Genomic DNA, 24949 nt, shown 5'->3' on the forward strand with positions numbered 1-24949 from the left:
AATATATTTAATTAAAAAAATGTTAGTTAATGGAAACTGTAAATGCACTACGGAGCTGCTCTCTATTTGTGGTATTTTAAATTTGATTGAAAACAATTAGCAGATGAGAGAGATGCCTGTGAGCATTCATTAAAATGAGGCTTGTGGTTTGTGACTGTTGAATTTCACTGTGCATCTGGAGCTGTTTGCACTGGTGGCACAGTTTTCTGTCATCATAAAAAAGGGACTGTTCCCTATAAAGGTTATGCTGGCAAAAAATAAATTCTATTAAATTTTTCCAAAACTTCCCATTGAGAGAGCAGCAGCTTATTACCCACAGGGAATTTCTCTATCAGATGACGATGGCTCATGGACAATTTAATTTGTTATTTAGCAACAGCTTGTAAATCCCTCTCATATAAATAACATGCAGTTGTAAAAGCTGACTGCTAATGAGATGATTGACCCTAAAGGTCACACTGGCAGAATCCCCCATTGTTTGCTTAAGGATATAATTTTCATTTCATCTAACTGAAAACTGACACCCGAGCATAACATGACAAGATATTAAACAAAAAAATTCTGCATTACTGGAAGAACTCTGCCATTGTTTTGTGTTTGAGGTAAACATTGTTAGCTTGGGCTGAGCTACTACCAAGGCAGTCAGCTGATGGATATGGGACTCTCCAGTGGACCGTGGGGAGAGTTGAATACACTGAAAAATATCTGGTGAGCAAGTACAATATCAAAGGTGAGCACGGTCTGAACGTGAACATTCAATTTTTCAGTTCATTAAAATCAAGTTCAATTCCAAAACTCATCTCAAGGTGAGGTGATTGGGGTAAGGAGGTTTTACAGAGGTTTTGCTTGTGTTATATTAGGAAATTTTTTGCTGCTGCCTGCATTTTTAATATTGAGCTGTTAGAAGAATCTCAGGCAGCTTAGTACACTACAGGACAAAATTGTATGGAAAACAGTCCTGACTTAAAAATGGCCAACACAGTAAAAATATTTAATTTTCAAAATCTGTGTGCTCAGTAGTCTGAAAATAGCACAAAATTAAGTACAAGGCTGCTGTGACACATTATACTTTCTGTCACCTTCTACTTTCTCAGTACCTAACACAGCACCTGTCCTCATATTTCTTTCTTTTTTCTGCAGTCATGCAAAAAGCTTCCAAATTAATCCCGCATTCTTCCCTGTGTAGAGATTATTTGGGGGTTTTGTGCCAATGTCCATCCTGAATCATGTAATACTTGGCTGATGTTGAACAGTATACCAAAAAGAGAAATATTTAACCAATACAGGAGGGAACAAGCATTACTGATCTGAGCTAATCCAGTAAGACTAAATAACGTAAATGAACTGTGCAATACATTATAATTTTCAGCACATTAATTTGGGATAATCATGGTGATTACATAACTAGTTATCTGATCAAGAAATCCATGGACAGATCTGTAAGAATATTTCAGATATAGCAAATATATTGACAGTTATCTCAGTGCCTTTGTAAACCCCTGATATCTACTAGGGAAAACATCTCCACAAGACATAGCATTTGTAGTTATATATTATTCTAATCAAAATATTGGTTACATATAAAGCTCAAAATCATGGTCCATTTGGCAAAGTCTACTGATTTTACACCAGATAACTTTGGGCACTGCTCCAGCTCTTGGGAACACATTTGAAAATTCAAGGTAATTTCAAAGGGCAGCCTCTGCTGTTTAGTTCACATAAAACACAACATACACTCTCAGAAAGACTTAAATTAGCACTGATACTCACCAATCAATCTGAAGGAAATTACAGGCTGCATGCAGTGGATGATACCTCATCTTTATATTTATGCATATGCAGACCTTAATAAGAGCTCTGTGCTCTGCATGTCCCATTTCCATCTCTAAGGGTTCAACCGGGTATTCAGGAATTCAAGGTCTCTTGATAAAATAATAAAAGAGGATGACCATATTTTGAACATACTTGGCATTGATTATCTTGGGGTACAGTCACAGACTAGTTGTTTATGAGAATTTCACACTCCATCAGGTTTCTCTGTATTTTAGAGAAGTGAAGAGGTCATATTAATTGACAGGAAGAAAACACAAAACATGCCTGCTTGAGCATAAAACAAAGTAAGGATGACAAGAGTTTTCAGACCAGATGTGTGTCTAGGCTGACTTTCTGATGCTTGTATCCCCAGTTGTCTGTTCTGCTTATGCTGGATATTGAGTTCTGTGCCATACCCTTCCGTGTTATTATTTAACAAAATAATAATGAAATATTCAAATATCTTAAAGTTTCTTTTTACTTTGGAATCCTGCACCGACAGACAAAAAGCATCAACAAAAATGAGTCATTTGCTTAATATCCCATTCTTAAGCTCCTCTCTCATTTTTGTCTGTTTTTCAATAAAAGCCAGCTCTGTCACTCTGCAAACATTAACCTAATATTGCAGGATATGGTTTCCAGTGCATACCAGGGCATTTATACTGCAGCACCACCTGGATGTACCCTCCCACAAGATTCACATTCTTTTAGTCTACAGCACAGACTTGTACCACCTTAACAGAACTAAACCACACCAATTTCTAGTGTGGGGAAGATGTCAATAAATAATGAGGCAAATGTATTTAATCCACTATAGACACCATTATTTTTCAGTGTAATGGGATGGAGAATTTTTCAAAGACATCAAAGTAAATATCAGGTTTTTGATTTAAAATATCCCCAAAGAAAAAGTTAAATGTAAAATTTTAAACACCCAGCCCCACATAAAATTAGATTACTTGCAATATTTTCTTAATATATTTATTATGCTGTCCAATGTGAATGTGAAATTTTTCCCATATCAATTGTACCAGCACCTTCCTAGGAAATGTCAGAGCTCAGCAATGTCACCTGGATGGACAGGAGAACATCAACAGAAGGGTGACAGAAACCTCACTCACATCACAACTGTGGGGCTGGGGTTTCCTCCTGTGAGCCAAGGCCATGTGAAGATGGGGGTCCCATGGCAGATTTGGGAGCACACTGACAGTGGGTAGAAGAACCCTTCTAATAAATTGAGATTATTTAATCACTCCGCTCCTAAATCTGGCTTACAAGAGCTCAGGAGAAAGGGCAAAGCAATCTTAGATGTTGATGTGTAGCTGAGCTGGGCAAAATGCAGCAAACTGTTCACAGGGCTCTTCTCCTGGTCATGGGTTCTTGTCCTGACAAGCCTAGAAGAACACAATAAAAGCATTTAAGGCTCAAATGTTTTGTATCAATGAGAAAATAAGTGCCTGTGGCCAGAATAAGTTTATTTTATTCCTAGGCTGGCAACACAGGGTAACATCCTGTCTGAAAGAATTGCACAAAGGATTTTATTGGACTAATCAGGACCCCTGGTGAATAGACCTAATTGTTAAACTGTCATGGAAACATCAGCACAGTTCCAGGTGATTGATAACTTTTGTTATTTTCAAAACACAGAGAAGGAAATATTTAGATTACAAAGAATGCATAATCTGTCATACCTTTAAAGAATGTTGATCTTTTATGGAACTACTATTATCTCATCCTTTTATCCATAATCAACACAAAAAGCAAAGCAGAAGTCATTTGCATTCTCCTCAGTTTTACTGCTTTTCCCTAAAACTAAAGGAACAAATAGCTAGGACCTTTTATCATACAGGACAAATAAAATAGCAAACAAGATGAAAGCAGAATTGCTAATGGGGGCTGTTGCACAGACATTACCAGGGTCAGTGTCCAGGGAAATGGAGGAGCAGGATGTTAGGCAAACTCAGTGACAGCTCCTTTCACTGGCTCTGGATGACCACACTGAAATTACTGCAGATTCTCACTGGTGAAGGAAGTGGTTGGGAATTGGGATAGTTTATGGAATATTGTTACCTGTTGTGATGCACTAAATAGTTATTTAGCTGTTGTTTTGCACTGGGTGATTGGGAATTTGCATTGAGTAGTTTTTATATTGCACTATGTTACCTTGGTCTATTCCACACACCTTTCCCCTCCCCTCCCCAAGCCTCAGGTGTGATGGGCTCTCCCTGACCTGCTCCCCCCTCCCCTTCTCCTCACCTGTGTCCCATAGGATGTGGCTTCCCGGTTCTGCCCCACCCAATTTTTCCCTGGGCTCAAAACTTTCCGGATCATGACTGTTGGGAAAAAATCTCATTGTCCAGAAACCCCCTGTTTATTTGGGTCACAGCTGGCACACTGGAGCAGAGCACTGGAGAGAAGGCTCTCACTCAGACACAAGAAATCCAGCACTGCTTATGATCAGATTCATTGCTGATGCAGTGAAGAAATATGGCCAGTGCAGTCTGCAATAAGAGCAGGTCTAGAGGGTGGTAACAGAAGGGGGTTTGGGTGGGAATGCACAGGTTGGCAGAATGCACAGGCACAGAGACCCTGTGGAGCTGCTTTGGGGTTTTATCTGCCTGTGTGACAACCTGAGAGCCTTTATTCACCCATCCCAAAGGGAGTGTCCCCAGAGGTCAGGCTGGACCTGGACATAACCTGCAGGGGCCCCTGCCAAGGAGGGGATCCACTCAGAGTCTGCCTGTAACCTTGGGACACCAGTTTGTCCAGTTGGCCCAACCTCCACTAACATTTTATACCTTTTTGCAGGTTGATGTGCACCAAAGTCAATTAGCACAGCTCCCCATCTCTGGAATATATTCATTATTTGAACACCCAGGGAGTTCCTCATGCAATTCCCACATGTGTTCTTATCTTAGGACAATTCACACTATCAGAGACAATCCCAAGGGAGAGGGGGTGTGTTGAGGGGGGAAGTAGGAGGGACACATCTGATGACTCTCAGACTGTCCCACACATTGGGATGCCTTGAGAAGGCTGGCCTGGAACAGAGGCTGGACAGAGTTATAGAATAAAGCAGGGATTGGCTAAAAGGCCTCAATGGATCCACCTTGGGCAGCACAAGAGCCCAGCCAGGCCCACACCCAAGATGGACCCAGAACGGTCCCAGAATGGACGACCGCTCACAAGGTCTCTCCCTTTGATCAGTTCTGGCCCATCTGCACCTTGGAGTGAATTGTCCAATTCCAGCTTTGGCTTATCAAGTCCCACCCTTCTTGTCTTTCTCTCTTCAGTCCACCACTGTTTATGCTCTTGGGCCTGAGATTTGGATCATTTGTCCTTGGTCCCCAGCTAGAGAAGGAATTGTTTTGTCTGCCCGCTCTGTGAAGAGAGTTCACCATCCCCTAATAGGAAGCCCAGACCCACTCACTAAAGCAGCACAGAATCTGAAAAATATAAGCTAAAACCTGAGGCATCATTTGTAATGAAAAGGAGGAGTAACAGACTTGTTACTGGCTAACAGACCATACTGGGTATCAAGAATTTCAGTGAGAAACCTGCAAGCTTTCTCCCAGTGTCACACAGAATGTGTTACTTCCTCCCACAAGACGCACCCTCCACTTTTCCCAAGCCCCCCTCCCTGTGTTTTCTCCTCACAGCCCAGCTGAGCACAGACAATCATGGCCATTTGCCCAAGACCTCCCCATGCTGGAGCAGCCCCTCCAGACCAGCAGGGCCTTGCTGTGGGTGCCACTGGGCTCCAGAGTGGGCTCCCAGCAGGTGCCACCACCTGGGATTCACTGCACTCCCACTGAGCACAGGCAGGGCTCCGCTCAGCAGCACCCACATCCAGAATCCTCTCCTCCAGCCACAACTCCCTCTGGAATACCAACAACAAACCTGTGCTGAGTACATTGATTCCCTAACTCCAGGACAGCACATTCCAGATTCAGGGCATGCTCAAATCACTACTTATCTGCTTAGATCTAGGAATACAAACATAGCATTGAAATGTAAAATTTCTGAGCACAGGAACTCCAGCCCATGCCACATGATCTCCACTGAGATTGCTGGAGAGTAGAAAAAAAGCCAAATTCAAACTAATGTCAGAAGGAAATAATTTTAAACAGAGCAACCTTTATCATCATTTCATCTCACTGATGTGATGGAAAAAGGGCCTTTTATGAGGGAGGGATGAGTGTAAAATTTTTGAAGGTTCATTTCAAAGGCTTTTAAACTGATTATCCAGAGCATCCCTTTGGTACAAAAAGCAAACCAGAGTGATTTTTTCATCTCTTGAGACTACCATGCCCATTTGGACTACTCAGAAATACCTTTCCCACACAGTCCTTCCTTTGCACTCTCAGGAGTGCAGGGACATGCAGACTAATTTGCAGACCCAAAAATATCCAGATTTTGAACTGAGAAATTCCAGACTGGTTCATTTAAAATATTCGTAAGGAAAGAGGCAGCTCACTTATCTGAATATTGAGAAATCATTAATTATTAATTGGTCACACTGGTAAGACTGTGAGATGTTCTTGTTCACTTCAGCTGAACAGCATCCCAACTCTGATAACACAAGAAATAGTAATCAAACAACAGAAACCCAAAATCTGCAATTTTCTGTTACACTTTCTCCAGCTGTGTTTTGTTGGATTGTTCCAGCTTTTGTCTGCTTTAACACAAATAGGGAAGAAATCTCTCCTGGTCTTACTGGACTTGCACAGGTTTTTGGTTAAGGTTCCTGCTTTATTACACTTTCTGTGGAGCCCTGCCCAGCTCCCTCAGTGTCTCAGTTTCAGGTGTTTAATTTGTGCAAGGTGTCAAACAGCATTTTGTTACAGCTCTGAGGTGTTGTGCAGGTAACTAAAAAAAATTATGCATCCAGCATAGTTGAATGGAAACTTCCATTATTGAATGGAAACTCAAAGGAAACTTGTAAAAATGTGTATTAGAGAGAAGAGTATTGGTCCCCTTCAATTCACTTTGACTCTTGATGGAACCAATCTCCAAGAAAAAATTGTTACAGGGCCTTGCAATGCTGGAGCCTCTAAAGCCTGCCTATTAATTAAACTCTTAATGTGCTCTTTCTTTGCTCCAGTAGGGAGGTAAATACCCAGATTAGTACTCGAGGAACCTCCTGTGAATAGCAGTGGTTTTTTACCCTCCATTATTTTGTCTCACCAATCCGGTATCTTTTGCTCCTTTTTCCCTTCCACCGTTCACTAACCTCAGGCAATACAAGAGCAAATTGTCCTTATTCTTTCTTTACTGTTGAGATGGACTTCAGAATTTATCCAGCCCGAATGTCACATTTTAGGTTTTTTTTTCTTCCAGAAACTTTATCATTTAAACCAAGTTTATCTTCTGCTCTCCTTGCACAGTTATCTGTTCACACAGTCCCAATTCCTGAAAGGGACACTATTTTGGTGCATAATATTTTCATTTAAATGATTGGTGTATGTTTAAAAATAATTTATCACCCAGGATTCAAAACACCTGCTGAACACACAGTTCATCTCAGTACCACGGGGGTGATAAGTAAAAAGATAACTGACTAAATGGTGTTTAGCTCAGGAAAGTACATCTGCCTTCTTGTCAGAAACCAGAGTAGAGATGGGAGAGGAGAATTGGCAGGAGGCTGAATTTTTTTGTTTCTGGCCACATTAAGGTTTGGCATGCAACACATTCCACAGGAACATCATCAGCAAAGCACAGAGGTATCAGTCAGGAATATTTTTTGAGAGGATTGCACATAAAATGAGACATGCTCAGAGTAAAGGGTAACGAGGAATGGACCATTGTTCTGAAGTATCTGCTTGGGGACTATATAAATCCTCTTTATTGATCCATGTATTACAATGACAATTCCTACTCAAAAATTCAAGTTACTTATAGTCCCATAGATCTGCTTTAAGCTTAACGCATATTTTTTTTTTACAAAGCAAGATCTGAAAGTGCTTTTACCTTAACTTTCAAGAGGGATTAATTTTGCAAGGGACTGGACATTTTGTTTCTAATCTTCACCCGCTGTGGCTTGGGTTATAATACCCTTATTTATTTACACTCAGTAATGTGCTCTGTGTTACTGTGAGAGAGCAAAACTGTCCTGCTCTGGTCCCTTGAGTATCATTATCACTGCTAATAATGAAGGGATGGGACTATCATTGGGTTAAGAACGATTTATTGCTCAGATAAATATTTGTTTCAGAGGCTGTGAGATTTTAGAGGAGCAAGCAGTCAGCCATAGCTTAAAGTAGCTACAAGTTCTTTGTTACAAGATAATATATAACTTTCTATGTCTGATAGTTGTCAAAAGGTGTATTTTGTTTTTCTAACTTATCACTTTTACTTACTTCTACTGTACTGAGGATACTTTTGTCTAATGGACACCTGTCACACGTGTACACGTATGCTTCTATTATAATTTGTAAATTCTCTGTTTACTCTATAGAACTACACCCTTACATTATAAACTCTTCACTATCTTATTAGTACAGTTTTTCACTTATTTAAGGAATATTCTGACTCGCAACTATAGAAATATCAGTTTATAATTTTTCTGCTTAATGTCTGTGTATTGTATTTTTATGTTAATCTAAGCTCCTTCCAAGGCTGTAGATCAAATCCTTCAGGGTCTGTGGAAGTTTCTATTTTTGATTCCTACACCTGAGGATACAGAACAACCTTTTCTGATCTAGCTGAACTCATTTAAGCTACATCTAACTAGAGAGTTCCAGGAATGCATCCCATGTCCATACACAGATCTTGGCACTGCTTTTCCTGGAAAGGCATTCCAGCCTCACAGAGGGAAGGAAGCCACTACAAAGTCTGGAATTGCTTAGAGCTTGTACCAGCAGTGAAGCAGGACTCTGGAGCTTTTTTCAAAATGCATTTTTCCTCTTATTCTAAGGAAAATATGAGAGTGGCATCAGGACTTGGGGATGCTCAGTGCCTGCAGACAGCTGTGCAGGGGATGCAATTCCCAGCTCAGTCAGTGCTGTCCACAGTATCTACCAGAGTGAAGGATTCAGCTGCAATCAAATTCAGGCTTAAACTTCTGAATTCAGGGAAAACTTGGAGTTATATACAGCTCTCTTTTAGCATCAATAATAAAATCATCAGGATTATTGTGGTTCTCTCCCTAATACATGTGAAAATCAGTGGTGATGCAGAAATCCGTTTGTTCTATAAAACAGTCAATAAGAAAAAAATTGTTATGTTCTTTGATGGTTATGAAATTTTACCAAACTGAATGAAATTTTTTTCTTCACTCCTGAATTGGACCTGTCAGAGTGATTCCTTATTTTAAAAGAAATCCACCCCATATATCATTCCTTCAGTTTGCAACAGACAAAGGATTTGTATAAATATCATCAAATCAGAGGGATAAAACACTGCAACACCAGAAAGAGCTCCTGTGAGATGTTTGATTCTTTCAGCCCTGGGTGAAAGGCAATCTGAAACACAAAATTCTGTTTAAGGCATGGTCAGACTGTGAGCCATATATTATGGTTCAGACCATGTGACTGTGATTATGATTCCTTTATATCAAGAAAAAATAAAGTGTTTGTGTTGCAGTAAAGAAAATAACTTCAGTAGATATACAAATTTTCTAGGAGCTATCCCTCAAGACTAGAAATGCTAGAGAACTGTATAAATTGACCTATCAGTCCTTTTTATAAAGGGTGAATGTCAGGGATTTAAATGTCCATGTTTGGAGAACCTTTTTCAAAACACTGATAATTTCTTCGTCATTCTCTCTCATCCTACACACACATACTCATATTTATGAGTATGTCTCATTTACAGTGTATTTTCAAGAAAAAAAAAACAGGGTTTTTCTTCTTGTTTATGCTGCTTTCTGCTTTGCTACTCATCCCACAAATCACTACATTCCCAATCTAATTTGAGGCTTACTATATAGACACCAAAAACAACTGTACTCAGCCCCAGACTGCAGCACAGAGATTGGATTACAAATGGCACCTTATGTTTCAGCTGCTCACTCCCTTTCAGCTCCTGTGCATTATTTGGATTTCCATCAGCTGCCTGATACAACTCTGAGCATTTCCAGCTTGCACTGCACAGCAGAGTTGTGAAGCCACTGGGTACAGGCAGGAAAGTTCCAGTGATGTATGAGACTGCCAGAGGAACAGCAAGAGCTGCAAGTTTGAAACTTACTCTCTGTGCTCATGTCCTCAGAGAAAATCACTGCAAAGCACAGGGCCATATTTTGTGGGTTTAAGTGTTAATTAAGTGCTGAATAGATCTCACTCTGGTTCCCTGCACAGAGGAAGTTTTTACCCTTTGAGGCAGGTGAACTACTCACAGCAATAATTCTTTTATTTTTTCTTTTTTTCAGCTGTAGCCCTTTTTCCTCATTAGCTCCTCATCACTTCTAGAAACTTCTTTGAATGTTTATGTGTAACACCCAGTGCATTGAACACAATATTTTATCAACACTTTCAAAATTTGAATTCCAGCTTCTAAGGGAAATTCTCTTAGTAAATATGAAAATTGTTGGTGCGCACTTACCTGAACAGGAATCAAGATAGACCAGGATGCTGTCCTGGCTTGTAAGATCAGCATGTATTCTATTGCCATCTGTTGGAGGTGGGGCATTTTCCTTATCTCTTCCAAGAACAATGTTTCCCTCCGGGGAGATCTCTTCTGTAAATGGACCATTCAGTGACTCCCTGCATGACTGGTAAAGTTCCATCATCCCATGGTGAGATGCTCCGCCCAGAGGGAGGAGCCAAGCATTCCTACCTGCATAAAATCAGCATTTTTGGGAGAGCAGGGCAGCCATTTGCTGGGTCCCCAGAGGTGCAGCTTCTTCTCTGCTGGATCCCCAGAGGAAGACCAGGCCCACCACTCCATCACCAGACTTCTGAGAAAACCCCACCCTTCTACAGAATCACTGCTCCAGCAGCATTTCATCTGCCACTCCAGGAGGAGCAGCCACCATTTAACTGGACTATCGCCAACACCCTGACTCCTCAGGGTGTCAGGTTTCTGACTCCATCACTAGTTTTGTTTGTACTAATTATGGGGTTTTTTTTTAATTTAGTTTTTTCCTAGTAAAGAACTGTTATTCCCATATCTTTGCCTGAGAGCCTTTTAATTTTGAAATTGTGGTAATTTGGAGGGAGGGGGTTTACCTTTTCCATTTCACAGGAGGCTTTTGCCTTCCTTCACAGACTGCTGTCTTTTCAAACTAAGACAGATGCATTGAATTATATCTGACTTTATGCCTTGCTGAGTTCTCTGTGCTTCACCTACCATCTAAAAGCAATCAGAAACATCAAAGAAAAATAGCAAAATTGCCCTTCACACCTGCACCTGGCATGGGGTGGGACCAGGCCTATCACTGCCTTACCCAGCTTCTAACAAATCAATGCATCCAAGCTCTCCATGAGGACTACAGTTCCCAAAGTTCCTTGCCAAAAACTGAATTGGTATCAGACCATCAAATTCCATGATGAAATGAACACTTGTACCAAAAATGTGCCTTTTCTTCATACAAATTATTTTCTCATGACTGACAATATTTGACTGGCATTTCTTGCCAGAAGAAAATCCACAAAACACACTGAAAATATGACTGGAAATGAAAATCAAAACTAGAGAGAATCATTCTGAAAATTTAGAAAAATATATCTTTCTGTTTTAAATTGTTTTTTCTTTCTCTTTGCAACTGTAAGTTGGTTCTGGTAATAAAAGTCTTCACATCAATATGTGCACATTTGCACATCACTAAGCATAAGAGGAAATAAATTCTCAAAATTGCTAGATTCTGTTTGTGTCACGTTAGGATCGTCAAAAAGAACCCCACCTAATCCTTTCATAAATTTTTAAGTGATAAAATACTTTCAGAAACAGAAGCTGTGGGAAAACTTGAGAAATAGTTATTAAGGCAATCACAGGTTTGTAAGATATTAGCAGACTGCCTGAAAGGACAGAATCTTACTAGATTCTGAATTTAAAAGCTCTCAAACAAATTGCCACATGGACAAGAGCAGACACAATGCTAAATTAAATTAACTAATTAAGCCAGAACATTCATGAGGATGGGACAGAAAGAAGAGAGTAATGGAGAATTCAGTTTTAGTCAAACATTGGACTGGGTCTGTATAATCATGGGCTGGAAATTCTCTGATTTTTAGGGTTTTTTTGTAAATTATGAAAACAGAAGCAGCAGACATTTATGGCAGTCGAAATAAAGCCCCTTTGTCATCTACTGTTACTTTTATTTATGGAAGAAGCATTATATGGAACTAAATGAATAGTTGCTGTTTCAAGTAATCTAAGAGGGTTGGGAAATATCAGTTAAAACCCTACAGCATTTGATGATTCATCCTTGACCTTTTTTTTGCAGGGATTAATTGTACCTCCTGCTCTGAGGTGCAATGATATTTTACCCAGCCTGCCTTTATTTGGTGCAACAGGTGATTCTGGGTGGCCACAGCCAGTTCACACCTGGCACTGCAGGAAGTGGCAGGCAGTGAAATCCTGGGACAAGGATCAGAAGGTCCCTCTGTCCCTCTGGAGGTGACAGGCTCTTGGCCACCTTCCCCACCCTGCCCTGGCAGACACTGGGATGAAACCCTGCAGAATCACCCTGGGCTTGAGAGCTGCACAAGAGCTCTGGGCTGTAGGAAAGAGGAGGTCACACAAATTGCCAAAATAATCTGGAGCATAACTCTAACCAGCTGCCCTGTCTCACACCTGAGACACTTGGAATTCAGCTCTGAATTCTACTTGTTCCTGTGATTTTAAGTAAAACATCCTGTTTCTGTGTTCCTGGGTTAAAGCCATGGTATTCTTCTTTTATAAAATATGGGAAATATTCCCCAGCAATGTCTAAAGTGGTATTCCCTTGTGTATAAAACTCCCAGCACTGGTATGTCAGTATCTGAAAATGAGTCCAAAAGCAATCCCATCTGTGACAGGAAATGTGGAAGTGGGGTTTATTTTAAAGGTGATTCAATTGGCTTTGTTGCTCCCAATCATATAAATAATATTTTAGTTTAAAAAATGCACATCTTTTGTTTTCATATTCATTGGTAAAACTGCCAGCTTGTGAAATTTGGCAGAATGAACTGTGTCAGTGTTGCCATCAGGGAATATTACACTAACAAAGGAAGAAATGACAAAAAGGCCCCCCAACCACAAGACCTGCTTTATAATTCAGAAACAAGCTGTTATGAAAGGCAGGGAACTGACTTTTTTTTCGCTGTAAATATTTTGAAGGTAAAAAAACCAAGACAGGGCTTGGCCAACCCAAAGACCCAAGATACAAAATGAGAACCCAGCCCAGATTCACTCATCATTTTGCCACCACCAGTTACCAGTGCTGCCTTTCTGGCTGTTTCTTCCAGGTTTCACAAATCAGAGCATTTCCACAGGAATAAAGGAAGAAATCTCTGTGTTCCTCAGCTCCATGGAATGAGTCTGTATTTAGATTGGATGTGAGTCAGTGGCAGTGTCCAAGCCAGGTTGGATGGGGCTTGGAGCACCCTGGGATAGTGAAAGGTGTCCCTGCCCATGGCAGGGGGTGGAAAATGATAATTTTTTTCTTTCTTTGTCATTTTCAATCCCACCCATTCCATGAATCTACACAAAATATTTGGCCTGGGACCTCCTGATGAACAGGAATTTGAGCTGTCAGGATTAGATTTAATTTGTATTTTGTGAGTGTCCAGAAAAATATCAGGGGAAAGTACTACTGCCCCTTACTAGAAATGCTTTCTCTAATCATGGAATAAAACAGGCAACCTCTATTCATCCCTTCACTGTGCCTGTGGTCTCACAAATTTCCTTCAAACTGGCACCAGAAACAGTGACAGGCGACGAAAGGGAATTTTGCAAGTTATTCCATATCCCCTCTGAAGAAAAGGCTGAAATTTTCATGTTGTTGATTTCACTGGTTTAATGTTTGCAGTGTGGGGGGGTAAGAAGAACAAAAAAAGAAGAGATAGTTGTGTTGCAATGCTAATGAGCACATTTACAAGGCTCTGCCAGCAATGCTGAGCTTCAGCTCGCTTTTATTAGCCATTTTGGAAGATGTCTTAGTTGCAGTTGCACAAAAAGCATTGTCAGGAGTTTTATATTTTCTCATTTTGAATACTGTGACATTAGTTGGAGAGGGTCTGGTTCTGCAGCACATAAGCCAGTATCAGTATTGTATAATAGTGCAGCTAGACTCATTTTGCAGTGTGATTACAAAACCCATCACTGTGAATTATACAGCAAGTTAAATTGGTTTCCACCTTCTGCAAAGCCAGAATATTATCTTGCACAAATAGTATACAAATGTAGAAATAATAAAAGTCCAACTTATCTGAATGATAGAGCACAGAAAGCTTTCATTGCTCACTCCATCAGTACTTTCTATTTTCTGCTAATGACACATGCTGTGGTCTGAAAGCAAACTCTAACAACAGAGAATGCTCTCACTTTTTACTTTTTACATTTTTACTTTTACTAAGCTTCAGTTTACTAGAACATCCTAAAAACTTTCCATGTCTGAAAAACAATTTTTCGAGCAACATTTTTACATAGAATCACAGAATGGTCCAATTTGGAAGGAGGCTTAGAGCTGATCCAACACCACCCCTGCCATGGCAGGGACCCCTTCCCCTGTCCCGGGCTGCTCCAGCCCCAGTGTCCAACCTGGCCTCGGGCACTGCCAGGGATCCAGGGGCAGCCACAGCTGCTCTGGGCACCTGGGCCAGGGCTGCCCACCCTGCCAGGGAACAATTCCTCATTCCCAACATCCCATCCAGCCCTGCCCTGGGGCACTGGGAGCCATTCCCTGTGCCCTGGCACTGTATTGTCTGATGAACTTTAGATGAACTTTCCACTTCTCTTGATCAGAAGCACTTGTGAATGTCTGCTGCTAATTAACTTTTTTTCCCTATTATTTATATTTTTCTATTAATGAAAAAACACCATCATTAGCTTCAGATTTTTCAGCATAATTTAAATACTGGATAAGTACTTCAAATCATATGGGAAACTCAAGACTGTTCAGTCTTCCCTATAGAATGAAGGGAGCTTGGTGAATTTCACTCTCCTGGTGAGCTGCATTTTCTAGTCCCTGAACACTGACCCACTGAAAAAGAGCTACATGGTCTTAGTGAACTTCCTAACATTATACTCCCAGTATTCCAGCTCAGGAGAGATGTGGTGAAGAAAGGAGCAGTCAAAGGAGGAGAAACAGCCAAGCAGCTCCACCAAAATGAAATTATATCCCAGGAAAACCAGATACAGGAAAAGTGCCAAACATTTCTCCTTCTAGACAGACCTTGGAGAAGCTTTCTAAACCCATTTATTCAGTTCTAGAATCCCATGACCATGCAGGCTGTTAAAAAAAATTGCCACGCACATTTGTAGGTAGATACATGGATGTAGTAGAGCTGATTTATTTTTCTCTTTCTATTAAAATCAGCAGCTCAATCTCTAGCAGAGCTGTACAAATAGAGTTATTCCAAGCAGACTATTTTGCAGACATCCTGTCTGCTCTCCAGACTGAGAATTGTCACTGCTGTGCTGCCACAGAGCTGATGGGATTTGGAGTTGCCATAGTGTTAAATGTTTCTCCTGTGATCAGCAACTGCTGATTTAAATGAAAGTCTTGAGCCATTTTCTCTCCTCTGTATTTCACAGTCATTTCAAAGTCATCATAAACAAAAAGGTGTAATGATACTGGGTAAAAAATGTATTTAAATGAGCTTGCTGGGATCTGATTTCAAGGTCAGAGCACACAAACAGCCTCTGCTTTCAGCTGCTGTAAAGGACAGGACACACTGAGGACCTCCAGCCATCTGAGTTATATTTAATAAACATGTACACACATTTCCTTCACAGTGCTTTTGTGTTGAAATGCCTGAGCTGAATTTTGTGTCCCTACAATGTGCACAGAATTCCAGCTTTCATGGGTGCCATGATTTACTTTAGTGGTTGTGACAAACGATGTGAGACACAGGCAGGTGAAGGCAGGCCAGGATCAATGGGTCTCTAAGGCACTTGGCACTTGTAAAAGATTTTGAGTATTTACTTCTCAAATTTATCAGTATTAATAATTCTAATTTAATGCATTTTCCTTGTCACTTGCAATGAGTCAGTTGCTAATTAAATGCTGTTGAAAAAGATGAATTACACATTTACATGCTTAAAAAGAGTGCCACTAATATGTCTAAGTCTAGATGTGAAATGTAGAACAGTATGATCTAATCCCCCTAAATACTGTTGTTATCCAAAATAATTCTATGCTGAATTAATTATCAAAAAAGGAGAAGTACTAGAAAACTGAATGATTGACATTTAACCCTCTATTGGTTAAATGGTAATTGGCTATTGGTATAAATTTTATATTCAGGTTACATGGAATTAGTTTGCAGAATTAATAATTTCTGTTCAGTGGGGAGGCAATGACACAAGAAACAGCACATCTCTATTGACAGGTCAGAAATTCATTAATTCTTTTTCTCCCCTTTGCATTGTAGCTATTCCTGTTTAAAAGCTGTAGAAATGCCCAATTTTGAGCTCTGCCCAGTAGCAGTGCCTCTCATCTCTTTTTGACTGACAATGATGAGATTTCTGTCATGCTTTGCCTCTCCTACAGGGCCAGTGATGGGATTTTTTTTCCTGGAAATCTTATTACTGAATGCACTGTCGTGGTCTCAGATGGAACTTTCAATCAGAAAGGCAATCAGAAGGTTTTCTATTTGTGAGTTTTCCTACAAGAGAGCTCTGCTAAACTCTCTGGTGTAGCCTCTCACTCACAGAATGCCTTGCCCTGAACGCTGAGGTGGCCCCAGCCAATGCCATGATCCATGTTCACAACACCTTCCCTGGCTCCCACCACTGGGATGTACACAGAAACTGGCCCAGCTCCCAGTTCCTTTCCTGTTTAAGCTGGTGTTGGATCTGCCATGGCAGCTCAGAACAGCCTGGCACCCAGAGCAAGTGATGAGTAAGAGTGTATTTGGTTTTTCTTGTAGTGAGTTACAGAAATATGTTTGATTTCATTGAAATCTGCAGGAGATCTCCTTTCCTACCTTTAGAGGACTTCACTGTTTAGATCAGTGTTTTGCCAAAAGGTTTAGATTCAATTATTCAAAAGCATTTTTGTTTTACTGCAGTGCAACTTAAATGTATTGGGTACTTAATGAAAGAATTTCAATAAAATCCTTATTATATATATCAAAGTTGTATATATGTATATATATACATATGTATATGTATATGTGTAGCTGCCCATAGACTACAGTCACTAAACCAAGGCGTGCTGCAGCTAAAACAAAGTCAGTGTTGCCATCTGAAAAACAAGCAAAATTGGGGGTGATGTGTTAAGAATTCTTTGTTTGCAGAATAAGTGTTATTGAGGAGCTTTAAGTCAGTGGGTTGTTTTAACCAGGAATGCTTAAGCAAAAATCATGTGAGGTTATTTTTCAGCATGGTGCAGTGAATCAGACACTTACAACTCCTGTGCTCCCATTACTGTCAAAATTCTGCAATCACTGTCAAAAATGGTTTCAAATATTCTCCTTTTTTTCCATTTTCTTTTTTTAAATTTTGTCTATATTCAACTAATTAATAAATAATTTTGAAGAAACGCCATTCCTCCAAAAATTATGAAGTTATTCTGGCAGATTCATTTTTGCATTGCCCAGGTAAACCTGAAAGAAAAGCAATAACAAGAGAAGTATTTATAAAAATATATTTCACAAAGTAGGAAACAATACAGGAGTTTCTCTGAATACAATACATGGAGTAAATAAACAAATGATAATATAGCTTCGAAACAAAGTAGAAAATTAAAATGATTTTGATGTAATACGTAGTTTTCTTATACAATTGCTACTTCTAAATGGCAAGTTTGCATTACAAATTGAGTATGCTTGCAGCTTCTAGTGTTCTTTCTCTGTGTGCAAGAGCCCTGGTGCATCACTATGAATATTATAGAAAAAAATGCTAATAACAGAAGCAGTAAAATTATGTACACACTGGTTCCTGCTCTAATACAGTGGAGAACTATAAGCATGTTTTTTTTTACTGTACTGTGTTATGTGTGGATTTCTAAAAGTCTATAGTTTAAATATTCACATGAACCAGTTTACTTCCAGCTGTTTGTGCTTGTATTAAAAACACCAGGTACTAAGATTTATGAAGAAGATATAAAACTGTCAAAAGTTTTCTCTGGCAATGTTTAATTCCTGCCAGCATTCTCTTAAAATTCAGCTACTGCAAATGGACAGGGAACTGCTTTAACCTGCAACAATTTGTCATTTTTCTTTTCAAAATGTACATGTATGAAACATTCATTATATATAGAAAAAAAATCTAACTGATATAATTTAATTTTCTTCATAATCTTACTCTATAGATTATCAGTCTTAATAAATAAAAGCAGTAATGGACATCAATAAAATATTTATTTCAAAGATTAAACAAATAAATTCGATCTTTAGCAATAAAATCAGCAATTCTTTCATTTATGTAAGTCCATCCCATTTCACAGTTTTTTCTTTCAGAAGATGAAGCACAGGGTTGATCCTTCTTCAAAAAAAAAAGATCCTTTTGTGAAGCAAGGTTTTGCAGCCCTGCCTGTGAATCTCTACACATTAGTATTTATTACCCATCACTGGAATGGATTAAGAACATGTGAATATTTTAAGGCTTGACACAATATTTAAAGATGATATTCAGTCTGTGGTTGCGTGGCCAACAATTACTGTATGTACAATGGATGGTCACTGCACAGTAGGAGCCAGTAGGAATTGGCAATGCTATTTCTGCTCAGCATTGCTAAGAAGACCAAGATATTGCTTTGAACATTTCTGTGGCGGGATCTTTGTTGGCAATGCAGAAACAAACCTTTAGCTTTACACATACTGGGCAGGAGCTACTGTTCAACAGCAAATCCCTGCAAGTCCATTTCCTAAGAGAGCACCAATTTCTTTTTTGTTCTTTTCAATTCACTGAAGATAATCAAAGATCCAATCTCCATCTTCTGAGTGGTCAAGTGAATATCAAATATCCAAAGACTTCTAGACACTCCACATACTTTACTTCACACTCCACAAGACTTAACCTCCTAACATATACTTTTTTTTTTTTGGTTCAACATTACAATGTAGTTGATTTTATAGATGACTGGCGCTAAACTTGCCTCTAAAACAAAAAGCCACATTAGTTTTAACTAACAGCAGTGGCCCTAGAATATTACATGATCATTAAGTCAACAGGGAAAAAGTTTGTAATCCACTGTCAAGTTTCTTTGTCACTTTCTCCGACTGAGTAAAGTTCTCCGAGTCTTTTAAAGCGAGGACCCCATTCACTGAGGTAGTCAAAATTCTGGTCTGAGTCTGATGTGGAGGACTCCAAGGAGCTAAGGGAACCAGCCGCTGACCCCTTTCCTTCATAGCCATAAATCTGGATAGAGTCATATGGCGGAGCTGTGGGGTCATTATCAGCTTCATGAAGCCTTACATTAATAAATTCATCAACATCAACACCATTAGGAACAGGTGCAAGACCCTGCCTGGGCATAAATTGAAGATCAGGCTTAATATCCTTACGAGGCAAAAATCCATTAATTCCATCTGGATTTTGCAAAGTTGCAATGTCAAAGGCTTCTGTGTCTTCCTCTCCACCTCCTTCGTCATCGTAGCGAATAATATTTTCCCTCACATCTTCATCATCTTTGATGATCAGAGGCTCATTCTTATGTCTTCTTAGTGTCACAAACAGCGCCACAATGACTGCAAAGAGAGCACCACAAGCTGATTAGGCAAAACATTTCCAACCCAAACACCACATGGTGAGTGCAGCTGGGGAAGGTGAGAGGCTGCTTTTTGTGGGATTGGGAGTAATCAGGGTGAAAAGCTGAAAGACCTATGACTTCAACCCCCTTCACATGAAGGAAATTGGATCAGAAGCTCTAATTAGTCATCTAGTCTTTGATTATCAGCTCATATTTACATCTGAAGCTCAATTTTATAGAAGCAATAAGATTTCCCATACTTGTAATTTCAAGCCTCGACTTTTCCCTTTGGAAGTGAAGTCGTGCTATCATTATTCACACAGTCTATAATGATCTACATTAGGGATGGTGCTTTCAAAAATTAGAGGGTGTTTTTCTGAAAACATAGCCCTAATGGCAGAACAAAATCAGTGCTTTTTTTACCTGTTGCAAGAGAAGACTCCTATTATATAACTAAAAAGAGAGTGAGAAAATAAGTGAGATAGAAAGAGCTCAGCTCAATTTCAGAATCATGAATAGATGCATAAAAAACTCTAGACGGGTTATGCTTCGTTTTGCAGTTTAATGCTTAAACCGCAGTTACTGATGTAAATCTCAGTCACAAAGTGAAGCAGCAAAGTGCAGAAATAGGACTCTCCTTTCACTTTTCTCTCCCTCACTTGATGTTGAACACAAATGTTGTATGTTTTATTAAAATATACCACAGTGCTTAACTTGTAAAGATTAAGTCTCTTGTGCCATTACAATCCAGAATAAACATCTAATAGAAAAATACAAATATAAATATATATAGAATAGAGAGAAATAAAGCTATAAGAAGGCATCCAAAGGAGGGAGCCCAGGCTGGGGAAGGGCCTGCAGCAGCCACCCGAGGAGAGGCTGAGGGCACTGGGCTGGGTCAGCTGCAGCAGCGGAGCTGAGGGCAGAGCTCCCAGGGCTGCAGGGGCAGCTCTGAGCTCTGCTCTGGGCCGGGGCAGCACCCAGGGAGCGGCTGGGGCTGGGCAGGGCTGGCTCAGGTTGGAGATCAGGGAAGGTTCTGTGTCCCCAGAGGTGCTGGCAGTGCCCAGGCTGCCCAGGGAATGGGCACTGGAGGCTGCCACAGCTCCAGGAGCGTTTGGACATCAGGGATGGACAGGGGGGATGCTGGGGCTCTGCAGGATCAGGGGCTGGGTCAGTGATCCCTGGGGGTCTGCAGGGTCAGGGGCTGGGTCTGTGATCCCTGGGGGGATTGTTGGGGGGTCTGCAGGGACAGGGGCTGGGTCAGTGATCCCTGGGGGTCTGCAGGGACAGGGGCTGGGTCTGTGATCCCTGGGGGTCTGCAGGGACAGGGGCTGGGTCAGTGATCCTGGGGGGATTGTTGGGGGGTCTGCAGGGTCAGGGGCTGGGGCAGTGATCCCGGGGGTCTGCAGGGTCAGGGGCTGGGTCAACAATCCCTTGGTTCCCTTCCAGATCAGGACATTCTCTGATTCCATGATTCATACAAGTCTTAGGATATACAGCAGATCCATTTTCCATCAGGTATAGTCCACACTATGTTCACCTTGCTGCTCAACACCCCAATGTGATTTTCAGCTTCCCATTCCCCACCTGTTTATTCTGTAACTCGTGTGTGTGACTACGCCAGAGCAGGACTTTGCTCTCTCGGCTTCTGTCCAGCTCTTAGCACAGGAGGGATTCAGTGCTGCCAGCACTGCCAGTGCTGCTGCACGTGGTGCTGGACCAGACCATCCCTCCTCCTCCTCTCTGACCCCCACACCTCCTCGGAGCCCGCAGGGGATTTGTGAGGCCGGGCCGTGGCCCAGCACGCACCGAGCAGCAGGATGATGCAGGCCAGGATGGCGATGAGGGCGCCCATGCTGAGCCCGATGGGCAGCACGTAGGCCTCGGCGTTGCAGGACTGCACGGTGCCGTCGCTGCTGCAGCCGCACACGCGGATGGTCAGTGTGCCCGTGCTGCTCATGGGCGGCGTGCCGCTGTCGCTGATGACGATGGGCAGCAGGTACACCTCCTGCTTCTGCCGGCTGAAGCCGCTGTGCTTGGCCAGGATGCTCAGGGTGTTGTCTGCAAGGCAAAAATCTCAAGATGCGTCAAGGGAAATTTAGGTTGGAAACGAGGAAAAAGATTTTTACAGAAAGCGTGATAAAGTCGTGGAGTGGCGTGCCCGGGGAGGCGGTGGAGTCACCATCCCTGGATGTGTTAAAAAAAGCCTGGATGTGGCACTGGGTGCCAGGGTTTAGTTGAGGTGTTGGGGCTGGGTTGGACTCGATGATCTTGAAGGTCTCTTCCCACCCAGTGGTTCTGTGAAGTCTGTGAAAATGGCAGCGTCTCAGCTCGTCCTCAGTGCCCTCAGGAACCTCAGAGCAAACGTTCTGTGATCTCCTCGTGTCAGCAGCACGTGGCACAGAAATGCCTCCCCTTTCTGTCCAGCTGCCTCCAGAAGCTGGAATATATATGTATGTATATGCATATGTATATACATACATTGTATATTACATATATATATATATATGTAATAGATGCATTTTCTTGTGTGATTAGAAGATCATGATCCCTTATTTCTCCTCTGCCTACAGCACTGCAGATATCGTTCCATCATGATTCACCACTTTTTTTTTTCAAGTCATGCAGTCAAAAAAATCCAGCCAGTAAAAAAACAGAGAAATGAAATGTTAAAGAAACCTGGACTTAAAGCATATTCACCAATTAACACAAATCTTCCTTGCCTTACAAGCACAAACTACACATTTTCCTCTGCTATAAAGGATTTTTACTTTTTATATAAAGAGAAAAGTAAAGCTAAATGCATTAAAAGTTGTGGGGCTAATTTTAAGAGATCTAAATATTTATTTGACCTCAATGAAAACAAGAGAGCAAACCAGGCTGTATCTCCCATGGAGGCAGACAGCAAACGAGTCTAGGACACCTTACCTCTGCACACATATGCAGAAAGTTAATTTTAGAAATATAAAGAGGCATCTGACTGCATGGGATCCTACACACCCATAGAGTTACACAGAGAAATCTTTCAGAGTCAGTCAGCTCTCAGTTCACCTAATGAATACAAGCTGATTTTTCATAGGATAATCATACAGATTTTAATTTGCATAGTTACAAAAATTACAGATTCTAGACAGTTAAAAACACACATGTATGAGATATCAATAATCTTGTATGTGTCATAGTACTCATGTATAAATCATGATTAGTGGCATGTCAAATATGCAGAAAATTCTGATTTCTTTATATAATTAAATATTCTCTAACTTTTAACTGCTTTATTCTGTGGAATAAAATAATAATTCAATATTAGGAATCATAATAACAGAGTGCATGTTGACTTCCACTAGTTTGCTGTTGGTATTTTGTTTAATAAAATGATTCAGAGGCACAGAGAAGAGGAAAGTATGTGTGTTTGTGTGTGAGTGTTGCTGTGGGATCCAATGACAATTTAAAAATAAAGCTGCACACCTTGTTTGGAAGAAGAAGTTGAGGTTCATTTTCCTGATGCATCATGAACAAAAGAAAGCCTCCTGATATTTTATGCTCTAAAATGGACACGTGCAATGCTAAATGTCATTCCATGAAATGAAAGAAAACACTGGGAGTGCTCATATGAAAATAGGCTTCTCCTGAAGATCAGGTCCCTTCCCACACAAACATTCTGTGATTCTATAATTTTCTATTATAGAATCACCTACCAACCACATTTACAGGGCCTAGAGAGGTTTTTACTATAATTTATGTTGAAGATGATGTAACCATTTCAGCATTTTTCATAAATTCAGATTTTCAACACATGAAGGTCAATCTAAAAATTAGCTCCTTCATAGAGCAGAATAAATATGGTCACTTTGCAGAACAAAAAGTATTCCTAATATTTTTTTTTTCCACAGGAATCCTGAGGTTTTATTTATTCCAGTTGGAAACAGTCACATCAAAACTGATGGCACCCTGGAGCTAAATAAATAGTCTAGTACTTCCTTGTGCCCTTTTTAAAATGAAAGGAAGCATATGTGTTTACTGAAGACAAATTTCAGGTATAAGCTCTTAAGAATTCTGACAACTCAAATAGGACCAAAGTCCCTGATGACACCCAGTGTCACATTTGCCAGTGTGCTGCAGTGGAAAAGTCACGTGTGTTTGAAGTCAATAATTAACACACATTTGGAAGTGAGCAAACCCTGCACTCCTCCTTGCTTGGGTGTGCCAGAGGTGTTAACACACATGTGCAAGTTAAACCACTTCCATACTTGTTCTCTGCAGGGCAAAAAGGGAAAAGTCATGCTGGGAAAATAATTCTGTAGCTCAGTTTGCCTGAATATGGGTGTGTGGAGCTCTACCAAAGTAAGAGTGATTACGTGATGTGCAAATGTTCCTTTTTTGATCTGATAGCCTTCTTTTCCCTCTCAGCACCCCTCCTGTTTTTCAAATACTGGAAAATAAATTCGTCTGCCTGCTGTCATTCTCCTGCAAAATTAAAAATATCCCAGCATAAGCTGCATCCTTAATCCTTTTGCTTTAACCTTTCAAAAGAGAAAATAACTATATGGCGCTCAATTTCCAGCTCTTTCTTTGAGACAAATCCCACTTAGAGGTGTCACATCTGTAGTCATTTATTTGGAACTCCAGAGACTTTTACACTTCTATAGCACAGTGCTCTAAAATCTGTACTGATACAGCCTGTTCCTTCCTGTGAACCTGCTGCAGCCCTTCTCTGCCCAAGCTGGAGCACAGGATTGATTACTGAGCCCAACAGCCCTGCACTTTACAGATATGCAAAAGAGAGAAGGCACCTGCTTTAGGAAGAACTGCAAAAGAGAAGCTGCACTTGTTGGGAACAGCTTCAGATCCCTTCCATCCTCCTGAGATACTCACTTCCATCCTGTCTGCTGCAGAAAATTCTAATAAGCCAAAACCAGAGCATAACAGAGTGAAAAAAGGAAGGATGCACTCTAAAGAGAAGGGGGCAGAAAAAGTGAGAGAGAGGAGAGAAGCATAAAATAAAAGTGCTCATCAGTGAAGCTTTGCTGAGTGTAAGAAACCAGCTGGTTTCTTGATTCCTGGTTGGAATTGATAGCCACCATGGTTATCAATTCAAGCTCAAAGTAATGAGAGAAAGCAAAAGAGATGCAAGATATTTGGGATATTAACTGTTAGTTAAGTGCAAAATAAGTTGCAATGGCTGGACAGTCAGAACTATTCAGAAGAGATGTCAAACAATGAGAAGAGAATAACTTTCTTTTCTTACAGATGGCTTGTTTAGTTGTGGTTTTTGTTGTTTTGTTGTGGGTTTTTTGTTTGTTTGCTTGCTTGTTTTTGTAAGAAACCATGTTTGATTAAAAGTGAACATGTTATGCC

General features: G+C 40.6%; 1 protein-coding gene across 2 annotated transcripts in view; it reads right to left on the minus strand.

Moving 5' to 3' along the window:
* Positions 1 to 17531: 17531 nt before the first annotated feature.
* CDH8 (cadherin 8) overlaps positions 17532 to 24949 on the minus strand; it is a 156088-nt gene continuing 148670 nt past the window's right edge. For both annotated transcript variants that reach the window (XM_077786269.1, XM_077786268.1), the window contains 2 exons: positions 21401 to 21652; positions 17532 to 19589 (listed from right to left, as the gene is read on the minus strand). In XM_077786269.1, the coding sequence (XP_077642395.1) occupies positions 19096 to 19589; positions 21401 to 21652 (746 nt within the window). In that variant the 3' untranslated portion in view covers positions 17532 to 19095. The remainder of the gene's footprint in view (positions 19590 to 21400; positions 21653 to 24949) is intronic.

The sequence above is a fragment of the Lonchura striata genome, chromosome 13 (genome assembly GCF_046129695.1).
Source record: "Lonchura striata isolate bLonStr1 chromosome 13, bLonStr1.mat, whole genome shotgun sequence".
Classification (NCBI taxonomy): domain Eukaryota; kingdom Metazoa; phylum Chordata; class Aves; order Passeriformes; family Estrildidae; genus Lonchura; species Lonchura striata.